General features: G+C 32.4%; 1 protein-coding gene across 1 annotated transcript in view; it reads right to left on the reverse strand.

Annotated features, from left to right (window-relative positions):
• Positions 1 to 6,599: 6,599 nt before the first annotated feature.
• dipk2aa (divergent protein kinase domain 2Aa) overlaps positions 6,600 to 17,945 on the reverse strand; it is a 36,151-nt gene continuing 24,805 nt past the window's right edge. The window contains exon 3 of the mRNA XM_073849832.1: positions 6,600 to 7,247. Coding sequence (XP_073705933.1) covers positions 6,904 to 7,247 — 344 coding nt within the window. The 3' untranslated portion in view covers positions 6,600 to 6,903. The remainder of the gene's footprint in view (positions 7,248 to 17,945) is intronic.

Genomic DNA, 17,945 nt, shown 5'->3' on the forward strand with positions numbered 1-17,945 from the left:
CATTATACAGTGCACACATAGTCATGTAATGCCAAACCTCAATGGTTCTAAATTCATTTTAGAGTAAATAAAAACTAAAATTGGATCTTCATAGAAAGTTGTCAGAAATCCACTTTTCCTTTCTTACTGAAATTGCAGTCAACAATCTCTCAAACTCTAGTCTCAACAACCTGTGATGCTTCAGTTCACATTGGCAAAGGTCACCCTGCATAGACTTTTCTGCACCATTAGATAAAAATAAAGACTCTAGCATGTTTTAAACAGCATTCACACTGTACATTAGGGTCAAGACCAGTATCTTGACTTGTACATCTTCACACTGTCGTGTCAATGAAATAATGATGTCTTCTGAACTTATGGCCATTAAGCGGCCCACACATTACTGGTCAAGGCCATGTTACATTCAGATCATGTCTAAAGGAAAAGTTCATTTCTGCTTCTTTCTGCAAATAAAGACATGGTAGAACCTTGTCTGTTCTAAAAAAAAAAAACCTTGATCACAATCTGGGGTCAGAATGCCAAATAAATTTATATATAAAATAAGTGAATTTATTCCCTTAGTGAAATTGTCTTCCTTTTTGAAAGAAATTAATGTTTATTCAGCAAGGATGCTATGTTTATGTTTACGTAAAAACTACTTTAAATAAATAATTTTCTTTTTATGTTCTTTCTAGTCATCTAAGAGTCCTGGGGGGGGGGGGGTCGTTTTAAATTTTTATTTATAAATCATTTAAAATATTTTTTATTGCGAGATTAAAGTCCAAATGTTTTGAGAATTAAGTCGAAATATTTTGAGAATAAAGTCGAAAGTACGAGAATAAAATGTGAAATTATGAGAATAAAGTCCAAATATTTAGAAAAAAAGTCAAAATATTTTGAGAATTATGTAGAAATATTTTGAGAATAAATTTAAAAGTTATGAGAATAAAGTCAAAATATTCTGAGAATAAAGTTGAAATTACGAGAATAAAGTCAAAATATTTTGAGAATAAAATTGAAAGACTAGACTTAAGTCAAAATATTTTGAGAATAAAGTCAAAATATTTTGAAAAATAAAGTTAAAATATTTTGAGAATAAAGTCGAAGTTACGAGAATAAAGTCAAAATTACGAGAATAAAGTCTAAATATTTTGAAAATAAAGTCGAAGTTATGAGAATAAAGTCAAAATATTTAGAGAATTAAGTTGAAATATTTTGAGAATAAAGTCAAAATTACGAGAATAAAGTCTAAATATTTTCATAAGAAAGTCAAGATATTTTGAGAATTAAGTCAAAATATTTTTTAAGAATTAAGTCAAAATATTTTGAGAATAAATCGAAATTACGAGAATAAAGTCAAAATATTTAGAGAATAAAATTGAAATTACATGAATAAAGTCTAAATATTTTGAGAATAAAGTCAAAATTACCAGAATAAAGTCAAGATATTTTAAGAATAAAGTCAAAATATTTTGAGAATTAAGTCGAAATACTTTAATAAAATCGAAATTACGAGAATAAAGTCAAAATATTTTGAGAATTAAGTCGAAATACTTTAATAAAATCGAACTTACGAGAAAAAGGTCAAAATATTTTGAGAATAAAGTTGAAATTACAAGGAAAACTTGTAATGTTTTGAGAATAAAGTCAAAATATTTTGAGAATAAAGTCAAAATATTTTGAGAATAAATTCAAATTTTTTTAAATAAAGTTGAAATATTTTGAGAATAAAGTCGGAATTAACGAGAATAAAGTCTAAATATTTTGATAAGAAAGTCAATATATTTTGAGAATAAAATCAAAATTACTATAATAAAGTCAAATATTTTGAGAATTTAGTCAAAATATTTTAAGAATTAAGTCAAAATATTTTGAAAATAAAGTCATTTTTTTTAAATAAAGTTGAAATATTTAAAAAATAAAGTCACAATTAAAGGAATAAAATCAAAATATTTTGAAAAATTAATTGAAATATTTTGAGAATAAAGTCTAAATATTTTGATAAGAAAGTCAAAATATTTTAAGAATTTAGTCAAAATATTTTTAGAATTGAAATTAGGAGAAAAAGGCCAAATATTTTGAGAATAAAATTGAAATTACAAGAATAAAGTTGAAATATTTTGACAATAAAATTGAAATTACAAGAGTAGAGTCAAAATATTTTGAGAATAAAGTTGAAATTACGGGAATAAAGTCAAGATTACGAGATCGACACGTCTTGACTGGCAAGACGGCCGTGAGCGGAAACTCAAACAGTGAAAGTGAGTTGTTCAAACCCTTTCTTTTTAGTAAACTCTGTGAACACAAACAATGTTCTCAATGCTGGAGATCATGTGTAGAGACCCAGACGATACTTCGAGCAAAGTTTCATGGTGTGTCGAGCCTTCTTAGTGTTGTAAAAATATCGATTTTGATGCGCTCAAAGTTATGCCCTTAGTACTCCCATTCACCGGCCGTTGACCACAAAACGAAATCACGGTCAATCTCAAAAACGGCTCGTTTGTCGTAATTATGATTTTAGATATAAGTTTCATTTACAGTAATAAAAAACAGCCCAGGTTGCATTTTGGCAATAGTTATCCTTTAAAAGTGTGTTTGTTATATTAAATGTTATATATTTTATCATGGACATGATTTTATACGTAATAGCCATATTTTTTATAGATTCAACATGCTTTCACCATTTGACAGGACAAGTAGCTTGCCTTTATATGGTTTGAAAAAAGTTCCCCCTTAAAATCACAAATATTGCTTCTAAATAAAAGTTTTTCTGGTGCTCATGTACATTTTCCACTTTCCAAAACCCTTAAAGAAGCCTGAAACGTTTTGCTTGTTTGGCGTTTGGCTGGATTTAGCCTGGAGTGTATGAAACGGGTGAATAATACGAATGGTTTCGGACTGTCTAGGATATTGGATGTCTTTTTTACCCTCAATTTTCTCTCTCCACTAGATCTCGAGAACTGTCAGAGCACCGCTGACTCTGTATTCTCTAATCCTTGCCATGGGTTTTGCAACCAGAGGAAGAAATCTATATTTAGATGCCATGGGTGAATGTGTTTAACTTTAGCCCAGAGTCACTCCATTCATCACCGGAACACACTCAAAGGAGGGCAAACCTCGACTCCAGCTTCGGGCCCTGATATTAATGACTTCTGTGGTCAACCGGACGGCAAACGTTTTATATTTATTTACAGTATATTGGCCTACAAAAATAATGTTTCGCTTGACAATTCTTGATTAACCTGAAGCAATTCACATTGTGTTGAAGCTGAAGGACTGAAAATAAGGTTTGTGTTCTGTTCAGTTTCTCAAATATCCTCGCACTTCTCTCTCCTGCTCAGGATGTGTGTGTTGGCTTCATTCCAGATGAAACCATATGGAGGTCTTCAGACACACACGCACACACACACACACACACACACACACACACACACACACACACACACACACACCTGAAGATATTTTATTACCTCAGGAATCAAAATGATGCTGCCTTGAATTGAATTTTTGCCATTATCATTCCTCACAATGCATTCAATACTGCTGATTCAATAAAGAAAATAAATCAGAGCAGGTAAGTATAGATATACTTTAATATAATTTTATATTCTCATCCAGTCGAAAATACAACTTTTGAATGAAAGGCACAGTACGACCAGACTTTTCTTTAGTCTCAAAACAAACACATACAGAAAGCAGACTTTTCTCTTTACAGAATAAATCATATTTTAACACAAACAGGGGATTTCAAAATTCGGAATGCCTACAAACCAAAATGAAATATACAAATGTTTAAAGCGATAATTCATTAGGCTCAATCAATTCTCAATATTGCTTATTACAGATGTGGAAAGTGGCACATGGGTGACATTATTATGGGAAAAAAATAACATTGAAATATGCAGACAAAGTTGATAAGAGGGCATTAAAGGGTCTATGAGGATCTGACAATGTAGTGCAACTTGTCTCTGTAAACACAACGCAAGTGCAAGTGAAGGATACTGTATATATCATGGTTGCATGGTAAACTGTATTGGTCCAAAAAGAAGAAGGTAAAAAAAGAACACTAACAAATGTTTATGAAGACAGAAACATGAAAAATAAGAGCTTTATTGTGATTTCCCTTTTGAACAATCTTGGTCAAAGCATTGCTAAAAGAACAAATTGAACCACACAATGGTGACAATATTCTTTGGTATTTTTATTCTTGCATACTTGGTTGTTTCAAATCCATTTTGTTCTCTTTTTATTTTCTTTCCAGGTTTTTTTTATTTTTATTTTTTTTTATTGAGTCGTCCAACTACCATCACCGGCATTGATTGCCACTTTTATAAGAAGCATCAGCGTCTCACCAAAAAGGTTCATTGAAACAGGAAACACTTGATCAAATTTGCCTTCGATAAGAGGCATAATTTGACCAATCACGCGTTCAAATTCAGTTAAGACTTGACTTCCTGTAGCAAAGAAACCAGGTGGTTAATCGAATATAGAGACTAAAATACAACACAAATGGATGAATCTCAAAGCTTGTCAAAAACATGTCCTAGTGATATTTCACCCAAAATCTCTTTTTGCTTATATATATATATATAACAGCAACAAAACAAAACAGCATTTTTACTGTCTTGTTTTGCAACACAAAACAGAAAAAAAAACAACAGAATAAAGACAAACAAAAAACAACTAAACCAAAACACATAAAAAAAATAATATCAGATAAAAGAGCAGAAAACAAAACAGAAAAAAAGCCTTAACATCTTGCCATGATCGTGCAGAATAAAAAAAATTCCAAAATTCCTGCTAACACAGGAATCTAGTATATTAGAATTATACTCCTTTAAATTTACACTGATTTAAAGACGTTTTAACAGCATTTTTACAGTCTTTTTTGTGACACAGAGCAAAAACAACAAAGCCAAAAAAAAAAAAAACACAACAAAACTAGACAAACCAAAACAAAAAAGTAAGCAAACAAAGCCGGAAAACAAGACAAGACAGAACAAAATCTTGTCATTATGATCATGCGCAAAAAAAACACACTCAAAAAAAAAAAAATAGGAAGAAAAAAATGCTCCTAAAATATAATTATATTCCCCACAAACACAGGAATATATTATATTAAATAATAATAATGATAATTATTATTATTATATTGCTTTAAATTTATGCTGATTTACAATCTTTTTGACATAACCAAACCAAACAACATAAAACAAGCAAAAAAGCAAACAAAAGCCTTAACACCTTGCCATCATAATCATGTGCAAAAAATGCTCCCAAAATATAATTATATTTCTTGCTAACACAGGAATATTATATTAAAAAAAAATAATAATAATAATTATTATCATGATAATTATTATTATGATTATACTTCTTTTGAATTTACACCGATTTAAAAACTTTTTAACAGCATTTTTGCTGTCTTGTGTTGCGACACAAAACAGAAAAATAACAGCAAAAAAAAAAAAAAAAATTACAAAACAAAATAAACAAAAACAGAACAGAATAAAAAGACAAAACAACAAAACTAAACCCCCCCCCCCCAAAAAACAGAAAAAAACCAGCAGAAAACGAAACAAAATAGAACAAAATAAAACAAGTAAACAAACAAACAAAAAAAACCTTAACATCTTGGCATTATGATTATGTGCAAAAAAAAAGGAAAAACTAAGAAAAAAAAAAAAAAAAAAAAAAATGCACCTAAAATTTAATTATAATCCTCGCAGGAAGATCAAATAATAATAATAATAATAATAATACTACAACTTTTTTTATATACTTTTTTTATTATACTCGTTTAAATTTACGCTGATTAAAAATATTTTCAACAGCATCATTACCGTCTTGTTTTGCGATACAGAACAAAAGCGGTAAAGCCGAAAAAAAACAAAAACAACAAAAAACCAAACAATAAAAGTGGGCAAAGTTAAACAAAACAAAACAGATGAAAGAGCAGAAAACAAAACCAAACAAAACAAAACAGATAAAAGAGCAGACAACAAAACCAAACAAAACAGAACAAAATAAAACAAGCAAGAAAATAAAAGCCTTAACATTTTGCCATTATGATCATGTGCAAAAAAAAAAGAAAAAGAGAGAAAAAAAATATTTTATATATATATATATTTATATTTATTTATTATTATTATAAAATATATTTATATTCCTCGCTAACACAGGCATAAATTTACGCTGATTTTAAATACTTTTACAGCATTTTTTACTGTCTCGTTTTGCAACAAAAAACTAAACAAAAACAGAAAAAAGCAGATAAAAATAAAAAATAAAAAATAATATATATATATATATATATATATATATATATATATAGGGTTAAAACATGACCTGGACATGTTTTTTTGTTAAGATTCATCCAAACATAAACAAAGCTCCCTGTTTCACTTCAGTTATAACCCCTGCTTACGGTGCACCTACAGCACCCAATTTATAAATTAATTAGAAACTGTATTACAGGATTCTAATCAGAACCTATAATAGCGGCGAGGGTTCACTGAAGCATCAGATATTACAATCAACTCACAATCACACACACACACACACACACACACACACACACACACACACACACACACACACACACACACACACACACACACACACACACACACACACACACACACACACACACACACACACACACACACACCAGTGTGATCACAGCAGTTTGAGCCTCTACTCTGCTGATTTTCACACGACCCTTTAATCCATGTTCATGTGCAAACTTCTTTAATTAGCCCCAGACAAGACTGGAGCCAATGTTGGCATGATTGATAGCGGCAACGAAATAGCGACTCCCTTGAAGGTGAACCAATGTGTTCCAGAATCTGGTAGCACATTTGTAAAAGTACTTCAGAGGTCTTTTTTGACTGGGGGGCCACAGGATGTCCCCTGTTCTTGACACTACCTGTTAGTATCGCTCAGCTGTGTTGTGAGTTGAGTCAGGTACTCCCGCAGTTCTTTAGCTGCCTGGAAACGACCATACGGTTTCTGAGGCCTGGTGCACTCGTCTAGCAGGGCCGTTAGTCGCCCGTCTTTGACTATGTCGGCAGGGGGGTCGTGGAGGAGGCCGCCCGTGGTGCCACGCCAGGTGGCGAATCTGGAGAGCAGGTTCTGACAGACAGCGTAGTAGTTGTGGTCCACGGTGACCCGAGAGCAGAGGATGTCCTTGGAGAAGGAGAGACAGGCCTCTTTGTCGCACTCCTCGTAGCGGCTCTCGTACCACACGTCATAGCTCTCTGGTTTATCTGAGCGGGTTAAAGAAAATAAAAATGTAAGTCAAAAGGTGCATAATAGCTGCAATAAAAATAATACAAGAGAATAAACCTCAGAAATAACATGAAACAGCATTTGCAGCCCGTGTTCCTGAGTGAAACAGGATATTTGATAATTGAACATTGAAGGCTAAAGTTAGGGCCCTATGATTTTAATTAACAGTATGAACAGAATGTCAATGAATTTTGTGAATTAGATGAATAAGTCAAAAGTAGGGCTGTATGCTGAATTCATTCACAATATGGACTTGAGTTTATGAATAATAAAGTGCAAGAAGTGTGCAGTTTCGTCTACTACTACACACAAAATACGAAACAAAAACAGCAAAGCCGGGAAAACAAAACAAAACAACACAACAAAACTAAACAAACAAACAAACAAAGCAAGCAAAGCAAAACAAAACAAAAAACAGATAAAAGAGCATGAAAACAAAACAGAACCAAACAAAACAACAAAATAAAACAAGCAAACAAACAAAAGCCTTAACATTTTGGCATTTTGATCATGTGCAAACAAAAATTATATTATATTTATATAATATTTGCTAACACAGGAATAATAATAATAATAAAAAAAACTATTATACTCCTTTAAATTTATGCTGATTTAAAATAATAACAGCATTTTTATTGTCCTGTTTTGCAACACAAAACAACAACAAAATAACAAAACTAAACAAAAAACAGAACTGAATAAAAAGACAATAAAAAACTAAACAAACCAAACCAAACCAAAAAAAAAAGCAGATAAAAAGAGTAGAAAACAAAACTAAACTAAAACAATAAATAAATAAATACATACAAAATAATAAAAAATATATTTAAAAAAATCTCCTAAAATATAATATAATATATAAATTTATATTCTGCGCTAACATGGAAATATATTATATTCAAAAATATATATATTTATATAGAAAATAGCTCTCTGGTTTATCTGAGTGGGTTAAAGAAAATAAAAATATAAAAGTCGAAAGATGCACAATATCTGCAAAAATAATACAAGAGAATAAACTTTAGAAATACCATGAAACAGCATTTGCAGCCCATGTTTCTGGGTGAAACAGGATATTCGATAATTGAACACTGAAGGCTGAAGTTAGGGCCCTATGATTTTAATTAACAATATGACACAGTATGACTTGTGTTTATAAATATTATATATTTTGAATATTAAGTCTGCTTTTGAAGTGATTCAGTTGCGCGGTTTCGTCTGCTACTACACAAAATTAAGAACACATGATGCTTGTGGTGTTTTCATCTGTTTTCCCACTGTAGGAGGACATGGACACATCAACTTCTTCTCCAGAGCTGCTCTGAGGGTTGACTTCATCTGCATTTAACTATTTCATTTGATAAAAATCATTGTCGAAAAAAAGAAAAAGAAAAAGAAATTGTGACAGAAATAAATTAATAATGCAGAGCAATAACTTACACTGCTGTTCAAAAGTTTGGGAAAAAGTAAGGTTTTAAATGTTTTTTTTTTAAAGGTGATTCTTATGCTCATCAAGGCTGCATTGAACTACAAAAACCAAAAGTAATATTGTGAAATATTGTTTTATTGTAAAATAACTGTTTTCTATGTAAATATATTTTACAATGTAATTTATTCTTGTGATGCAAAGCTGAATTTTCAGCATCATTACTCAGAAATCATTATTATATGCTGATTTATTATCAATATTGTAAACAGTTCCCTTGCTTGCTGCACTTTTCAGGATTATTTAATAAATAAAAAGTAAAAAGAACAGCATTTATTTAAAATATAACTTTTTATAACAATACAAACTACCATTTATAAGTTTGTGGACGATACATTTTTCTTCTTTTTTTTTTTGAAAGGATGTGTTAAATTGATAAAAAGTGATAGCAAAGACGTATATTGATTATTTTTTATTATTATTATTTTTTTGTCAGGATTTGTTAATAAATAAAATAAAATAAAAAACAGCACTTATTTAAAATATAATTTTTCATTATACAAACTACCATTTAAAAGTTTTTGGTCAGTAAATTTTTATTCATTTCTTTATTTGATTTTTTTATTTTTTTATTTAAGAAATTAAATTGTTAAAATTGATAGCAAAAGCTTATATTGTTTAAAAAAAAAAAAAAAGAACCACAGGTTCAAAAAAAAAAAAAAAAAAAAAAAAAAAAAATATTAGGCAGCACAACTGTTTTTAACATTGATAATAAAAGTACTAAATAGGCATATTAGAATGATTTCTAAAGTATCATATGACCCTGCAGACTGGATTAATGGCTGATGAAAATTCAGGTTTACATCACAGGAATAAATTATATTTTAAAATATATAAAAATAGAAAACTATTATTTTAAACTTTAATAATATTTCACAATATTACTGTTTTTTTCCAAGTAAATGCAGCCTTAATGAGCATTAGATAATTCTTTAAAAACATCCAAAATCTTATGGAATCTAAGGAATAATATCACAATTTTATTTTAAAAGTCAACCTCAGCATTTTATTTACCTTAAAAAAAAAAAAAATAATGGAATGACCTGCCCAACTCAATCCGAGCAGCTGAGTCCTTAGCCATCTTCAAGAAACGACTAAAACACAACTCTTCCATCTTTATTTGACCCTCTAACTCTTGCACTTTCTATTCTTATATATATATATATATATATATATATATATATATATATATATATATATATATATATGTGTTTTCTTTGCATTTACTATACAATAACAATAAAAAAAAAACTTGCTACATGTACTGCATTGGGCTAACTAAGGCTTGTCATAGCACTTGCATTGCATTGCTCTTTTGTTGATTCTGATTGCTTCCATTATCCTCATTTGTAAGCTACTTTGGATAAAAGCATCTGCTAAATGACTAAATGTAAATGTAATGAATCCAAAAAAAAAAAAAAAAAAAAAAAAAAAAAAAAAAAAAAACATTTCATAGGGCCCTATGAAGTGGAGCTAGTGCAGAGTAAGAGTTTTCTGAAAAGCCGCTGGTGTCATAAAGAGTTAGGACCCCTGTACAGCAGCGTTCGAATAGGACCCCAGGGGGCTGCCGCTTGTAACAGCTAATCAAAAGCTGTTATTGCAATATCTTGTTGTAGCTAATCAAAACAGCCCAACACCTGCTATCGTTTTGTAACTAGCTTGGTGTAGCATGTAGGGCAGACAAACAAAATATGCTTTAAGCTTCAGTATAAACCATTGAAGGGTAAATTACTATTTATAATGTTACAAAAGATTGCTTTATTAAATAAATAAAGCTTTAGAGCTTTCCATTCATCAAAGAATAATAATAAAAAAAATAAAAATAAATACAAATAAATGCGACCCTGCCAGGGGTGTAAATATTAATCGATTCGTATCGATGCATCGATTATGCAGCCGCCGATTCAATGCATCGATTCGTCCGCAAGAGTATCGATTAATGTGTTTATTTTGCCGCCTGTTTGTTCACTTGTCTATTTTTAGAATCCGTTCCGACCTTTCTTTTACTGTCTATGGCTCCGACGTAAGCGTACTACCTACTCCTAAGCTGCGGGTGGCACTAACCTCATTATTGTCTTCTACTTCACACGTGTTACTTTCGTTTCACAGTCCATCTATGATGTTGTTCATGTTCACACACCTCACGTTGTTGTCTGACTTTCAAGAGCGATGATTTTGAACTGATTTTGTGGAGTAGTATTCATTTTTGTATTTTCAAAATGTAACCAATTTTGTATAAATGAAACTTTTTAAAACAGTGAATAGTCTAATTGGCCATAGTAGACCTGCACTATAAGCATTAGCCTTTTTTTATTACAATTTATCTGATTGCACTTTGTAGATGCAGTAACTTATATTTTCTGTTCTATTTGCAGTGCATTGAGCACAACTGCTTTAGTGTTACATACACATTATGTGAATAGAATACTGTTTCTGTATTCTCAATAAAAGGCAAATTATTTACCATTTTTGTTGATTTATTTGAAACTTAATAGATATCATGTAAAAATATCTAGTATTGAATCGAATCGGATCGAATAGCATCGTATCACAGGGAATTCTGAAGTATCGAAAATAATCGAATCGTTGGCTTAAGAAATCGGTATCGTATCGAATCGTCTTGAAGGCTCCGATTTACACCCCTAGACCCTGGACCACAAAACCAGTCGTAAGTAGCACAGGTATATTTGTAGCAATAGCCAACAATACATTATATGGGTCAAAATGACCGATATATATATATTTTTTTTTTCATTAGGAAATTAAGATCATGTTCCATGAAGATATTTTGAAAATTTCCTATCGTAAATATATCAAAACTTATCTTTTTTTAAATTTGTAATTAATTTGTAAGTATTGCTAGGAACTTCATTTGGACAACTTTAAAGGCGATTTTCTCAATATTTAGATTTTTTAGCACCCTCAGATTCCAGATTTTCTAATTATTTTATCAATTATTGGCCAAATGTTGTCCTATCCTTACAAACCATACATCAATGGAGAGCTTATTTATTCAAGTATGAATTACGCCATTATGACTAGTTTTGTGGTCCAGGGTCACATATTAGATTGATTAATCATGTGACACTACACTGGAGTGATGGCTGCTGAAAATTCAGCTTTATTATTAAAAATAAAATCGTAAAAGATTTTTTAATTGTAATAAAATTTTTACAATATTACCATTTTTACTGTATTTTGATCAAATAAATGCAGCTATGGTCAGCATATGTAGTTCTTTTAAAAATTGGTACAAATAAATAAATAACCCAAACCGTTTTAACGGTAGTGTACAACTTATTTCTAATCAGGCACTGAACAGAGTACTTGTCAATCGAATTGTTTAGGGGTCCTATAGAGACTGAACCCAACAGGTGAATTTCATGACTATTCTCATTGCATACAATCTTAAAAATAATGGTGCTTTAAAAAGTCCTTCACAGCGATGCTATAAAAGAACCATTTTTGGTTCCACAAGAACCATTCAGTCAAAGGTTCTTTAAAGAACCATCTCTTTCTTAACTTTTGATTCTCTGAAGAACCTTCTTTCACCACAAAGAACCTTTTGTGAAACAGAAAGCTTCTACAGATGTTAAAGGTTCTTTATGAAACCATTTAGACAAAAAAGGGTCTTTCTATGGTTCTTCTTCTATGTATGTTTGCAGTAGATCTCATTACAATGGTAACTGTCATTGAATTAATCTTAATTATTAAATAAAACATTGAAATGTTGCATCTAAAACATAAGCCTAAAACAATTCCGCAATAACTACTTGGCTATTGGTCAAAAAATAAGACCAGAAACATGTATTCAGAGAAAAAAAGGGTCAATTTCATGTTAACATTCAACACAAGTTCACTATCCTTTACAGAAGCAATGATTGAACTTCTTGTCAAGTTCTCCTGCGTGTTTCACAACATGCCTCGTTTCAGTCAGCTGACTTTTATTCAATACGGCCTAATCCTTATTCCACTGGCCTTTCCTTTTAAAAAACAACTTGATGTTAGATTCTGTATATCAAACAACATAAAAAAAAGCTCTTTATCATTACACATTGTTTTATTTCTTTCAGAGTTTCAATCTTCAAACAGCACAACCTACACTAAAATGAAACAACGATCTGTAGAATAAAGACTCTGGCTTAAATTCAGCTCTTCACTGTGAGAGGACAAATAAGAAATTCTTCAGAAAGCAACTTCAGTTGCCACCCATTTTAATGCTGAACAAAATCAATAAAGCAGAGGATCCTGCAGAAATAGACTGGGCCTCTGACACCTACTCATCAGCAAAACTATATTGAGTCATAAAGTGCCTTAAAGAGTTAGGGATCTGCTGTCTTGGTCATTTGACACAGCTCAATAGCACGCCAATAACTAATTAGAGAAAATGAAGTCACCGTGCTGCCAATCACTCTCGTGGGAGCCAATTATGAGATCCAGAGGAGGTAATGCGCCACAGCCAATCAGAATGCACGCTGGCTTCAGTGCATTTCTCTTTTGCGGTGTGTACTGAGAATCACATCCAGAGGTTTATGGAGGAACGGCACAAAACTAATGGAAATCTTAAATTAAAAGGGATGGTTCATCATTTATTTACCGGTCACTTCTTTGGAACACAAAAGAACCCCATTGGCTTCCATTGGATGGAACAGATTAAACCATCTTGAAAATATATTTGTGTTTCACAGAAGAAACTCATACAGGTTTGGAATAACATGAGGGTGAGTAAATGATGACAATTTTTGGCTGAACTGTTCACCTACAAAAACTAAATGGGTAACACTTTACAATGAAGTCTCACTGGTTAACATTAGTTCATGTAACTAACGACGAACAAAATATTTAAACAGCATTTATTAACCTTTTTAATCTTAGTTAATACAAATGTTAATGTATCCATTGGCGTTCTTATTCTTCTTCTTCCGTTGTAAAATTTCTGTTGGAAAGTTGTAAAATTTAGCACACTGATAAAGGACAGTCTCAACTTTAACCATAGCAAGTTTGGAGTCTCTAACTCAAACTCTCTAGTGCCACCACTTGTCCAAAGTTTCAGTTTCTTTATGCTAATAACTTTTGAAACATAAGGCACAACATTCTTTTTTTTTCCTCGAATCCTTGGGTCATGCCGAGTTGAATGATGCCCAAAATTCAAAAATTGTAAGGTTTAATTTTTTTTTTTCTATTTTTAATAGTTCGTAAAACCTACTTTTTCGAAATCGTTCTAGATGGTTTGTCTGATTTTCACCAAAATTGTCTCAGATCATCTTCAGACCATGCTGGCAAAAAGTTATGGAATTCAAGTTGATTAGTCAAAGCGTTCTTGAATAACGCGCAAACGAATTCTATGAAAAACACGCAAAAATGGATGTGAGGCTATGTCTCCGCAACAGTTAGGTGTATTCAGACCAAACTTGGTGTGTGTTATAACAAGCATGACCTGAGGCTACCTGCAGTGTTTCAGCATAGTGAAACCTAGTGGTCAGGAGATATGAAAAATTGATATGTTTGAATATAACTTCTCAATGGTTTTGCCAAAATTCACAAAACCGGTCTCTTTAGATTTGGTGGAATTATGCCTCTTGGTGGCGCTATAATTAAACACAACATGAAATTGCCATTGACTTCAATAGAGTATTATGATAGAAATTGTTACATTTTACATGCATTGGTGTACCATTACAAAACTTTGTATATACCATCGAGACATATGTCGAGACTTAAGTGATAACCGTAGTTAATAGTATTACCAGTGGTTGTTTTTATGATTTTTCACCGATTTTGACTAAAATCACTTTAAAATGGCTTCAATTTCCCTTTCCTTGCCTTGTGCTTGGCCCCGTAATTGCTGCTTGCAGTTATATATATTTTTGTAATAGTTTGTAAAACCTACTTAGACGGTTTACCTGATTTTCACACAATTAGGCTCAGATCGTCTTCAGACCATGCTGGCAAAAATTTATGGAATTCGTGTCGATATACGAAACCGTTTTCATTTAACGCATCAACGAATTTGCTGGAAAGATGCCAAAGTGCATCCGACGTTGAATCTCTGCAAAGCTTTGAAATATTTGCACCAAATTTTGTATGTGGCATTGTCACCTCGCACTGATTACACCACATCAATTTGGTAACAGTGCCACCTATTGGTCACGAGCATAGACTGTAAAAAAGATGGACAACGCGTTTCCGCTTCTTTCCACTATAGAAAAGTGAAGCCAAAACAGCTCAATATGGCCGCTACCATCTTGGGGGAAGTTACGTCATTTGGAGCCAGAGCATGCGCAGTAGAGGTTCGTTTGGAGCCAGAGCATGCACAGCAGTGTCGTGAGGCGGAGCCGCGGTGTCAAAGTCCCGCCCAAACTCCCGCAGACCCAATCGCACGATCACAATCATGACACCACACCCCGTTTTTATAGCATCAAATAACTACTTAAAAGCAAACTTATTAGAAAAACGAACACCTGAGCATAAATCAGCATTATAAAAACTACCTCACACGATGGAAATCACCTTTGGAAAAAAATTATTTGCCGTGTAATTAGATTATTTAGTTTGGCTCACGTCCCATTAGATTACATGGAGAGGGCGGGGTTTATGACCTATACTGCAGCCAGCCACCGGGGGGCGATCGAAAACTTTTGGCTTCACTTTTCAGGACACCTACGGCACGCTTGGTCACGAGTAATAAACCATTCATTAAACATTAATTATGACATCTCCAAAACTGTTATTAACTATAGATTGCATTAGCTTAATTGCAATTAAACTGGTCTCGAAATTCCGTGGGTCATGGCGACGACATGGATACCAAATAGTTGGCAAACTCTTTCTAAACTGTTCGTCTGATTTTCACCAAAATCGAGTCAGATCATCTTCAAATTGTGCTGACAAAAAGTTATGGGTTTATGTTGATAGATGAAACCGCATTCAAATTTTAGGCTTGATGCCAAAATATCACTGATTTTATCTCTGCAAAGCTTTGACATAATTACACCAAACTTTGTGTGCCCCATTGTCACCTCACACTAAACACACCACATCGATTTGATAACAGCGCCACCTATTGGTCAAAAGTGAAATCAGGGGTGCCCAACCCTGTTTCTGGAGATCTACCTACCTATAGACTTTAGTTCCAGCCCTGCTCAAACACAGCTGTTTGTAATTATCAAGTGCTACCTAAGAGATTAATTAGCTGGTTCAGCTGTGTTTGATCAGGGTTGGAGCTGAACTTTGTAGGATGGTAGATCTCCAGGAACAGGGTTGGCCACCCCTGCATTAAATCATATCACATCTTAACCCTCTGGGCCTCTTCGGTCATTTTTGACCGAAAAATTTTGTGTTTTGAATTTTTAAAAATCGTAGCTTCATCAGAATGAGATGACACTTGGTGACTTTTGTTGCATTAGCTATGTGAGTACAAAAAAAATCAGTGACATGATTCGGATATGTTAAAGGGTCAAAAAAAAAAATAGTCACACTTGGCTCCTTCGCGGTCAAAAATGACCGACATAGGAAATGAATGGGAAACACGAAAAAATTTGATAATTCAGATAATCTTTTGGTAATACAAGCTACAAATGAGCAACTGTGCTGAAAAGAAGTGTTCAGCTAGCAAGGACTGACACTCTAAAATAACAAAAGTACAGAACTGACACACACACGCACACACACGCGCGCACACACACACACAGACACACACAGAGACACACAGAAATAAGCTGAAAAATGCAAAACCTGATATTTATCCAATCAAAAAAATATCTAAACCTTGCCAAAATTTATCTTTTAGAATGTCTGAATATATTTCTAAATGCAAAGCCTAATAAAATGAAGAAACAATAAAAAGAAAAAAAACAATATGAATCCCAAAGCCCCTGTATATATGTATATAGGGAGATACAGGAGTTTACATGGCATTATACAAGTTTTTATTTTTTATGCCACTAGATGGTGCAATTTTCACTTTAAAAAATGGATTTTAAATGCTTTTACTCTATTTTAATGTGAAATGTTGTATTTATTGAAAAATAATAAATACATAATTAATTAAAAAATATAATATAAAATATAAATCTACTGGGAAAAAATTGCTCATTAAAACGGTATATATATATTGCATAGATTCATAAAAAATGCTCAAAATTCTAAATAATAATTACAAAATATTATTGAACAAAAATATATTTAATTGATTTTCCTGAAGAAAAAAAAAAGTTAATTTTTAAGGCTTCGGTCACTTTTGACCGCGAGGGAGCCAAGTGTGACCCCTTAATGAGGAGGCCCAGAGGGTTAAAATGGCTTTTACTCATTGTTGCAGTTGGTCTGGTGCTCCATGCCATGCTTAGCTCTTCATTTTCCCTTTGGTGTGCTTGGCCCCATAATTGCTGCTTGCAGCTATATTTATAAAATGTTATCTTTAAATGTCATTAAATACACAAAAATTGCCAATGTTTAACATATTCACAATAAAAAAAAAAACAACACCTCGTAGAAATCATTTCTGAATCCATGAATGGCAATCCTTAAAAGGCTCATATTTTTAATTAAATGCACTGATATATTATAAGCAGAGTTAATTAAATTTAAAAGATGAATAAAACCCCATTTATACAATGCCCTCTGCAAAATGACTTCCAACCTTGATGCCCACACATGTCCAGTGAAGTGGTTTGACATCATAAGCGCACATCAATTCAGAATAGAAACTCAATAAAAAAAGCTTGTTATCTAACATTTCAGAAAGACCCATCTGCAAGCAAACACGCGCACACACACACAACCTCCATTCAGATAAACGCTGGCATGCTGAAGCAAATAGGCATTGTTATGTAGCACACACGCTCCAAGTTCATCCGCCAGCCCAGTCTGGCCTCTCTGGATGGCGGATCCACTGGCACGCATACTTGGTCCAGCACTGCACCCATCCATGCCAACTTGCTACCATCCAGAATCAAAAGTGCAGCTCTGGGCTATGTTCATCTGTTGCAAACGCTTCAAAAGCAATACTTACTTAAATATGAAACTGGAATTTAAATCCCATGTGTTATCAAATTAGGGGCTCTATCAGGGCCAGAAATTAACTTTTCAATTAAGAGGCAATAAATTCAAAGGGCATTTATTTTAAACCTTTGTATTGCACCCCAAGCTGGTTGAAAAGTCAATAGAAATGTGTGACGATTCAAGTCGGTTA

The sequence above is a fragment of the Garra rufa genome, chromosome 10, assembly GCF_049309525.1.
Source record: "Garra rufa chromosome 10, GarRuf1.0, whole genome shotgun sequence".
NCBI lineage: Eukaryota > Metazoa > Chordata > Actinopteri > Cypriniformes > Cyprinidae > Garra > Garra rufa.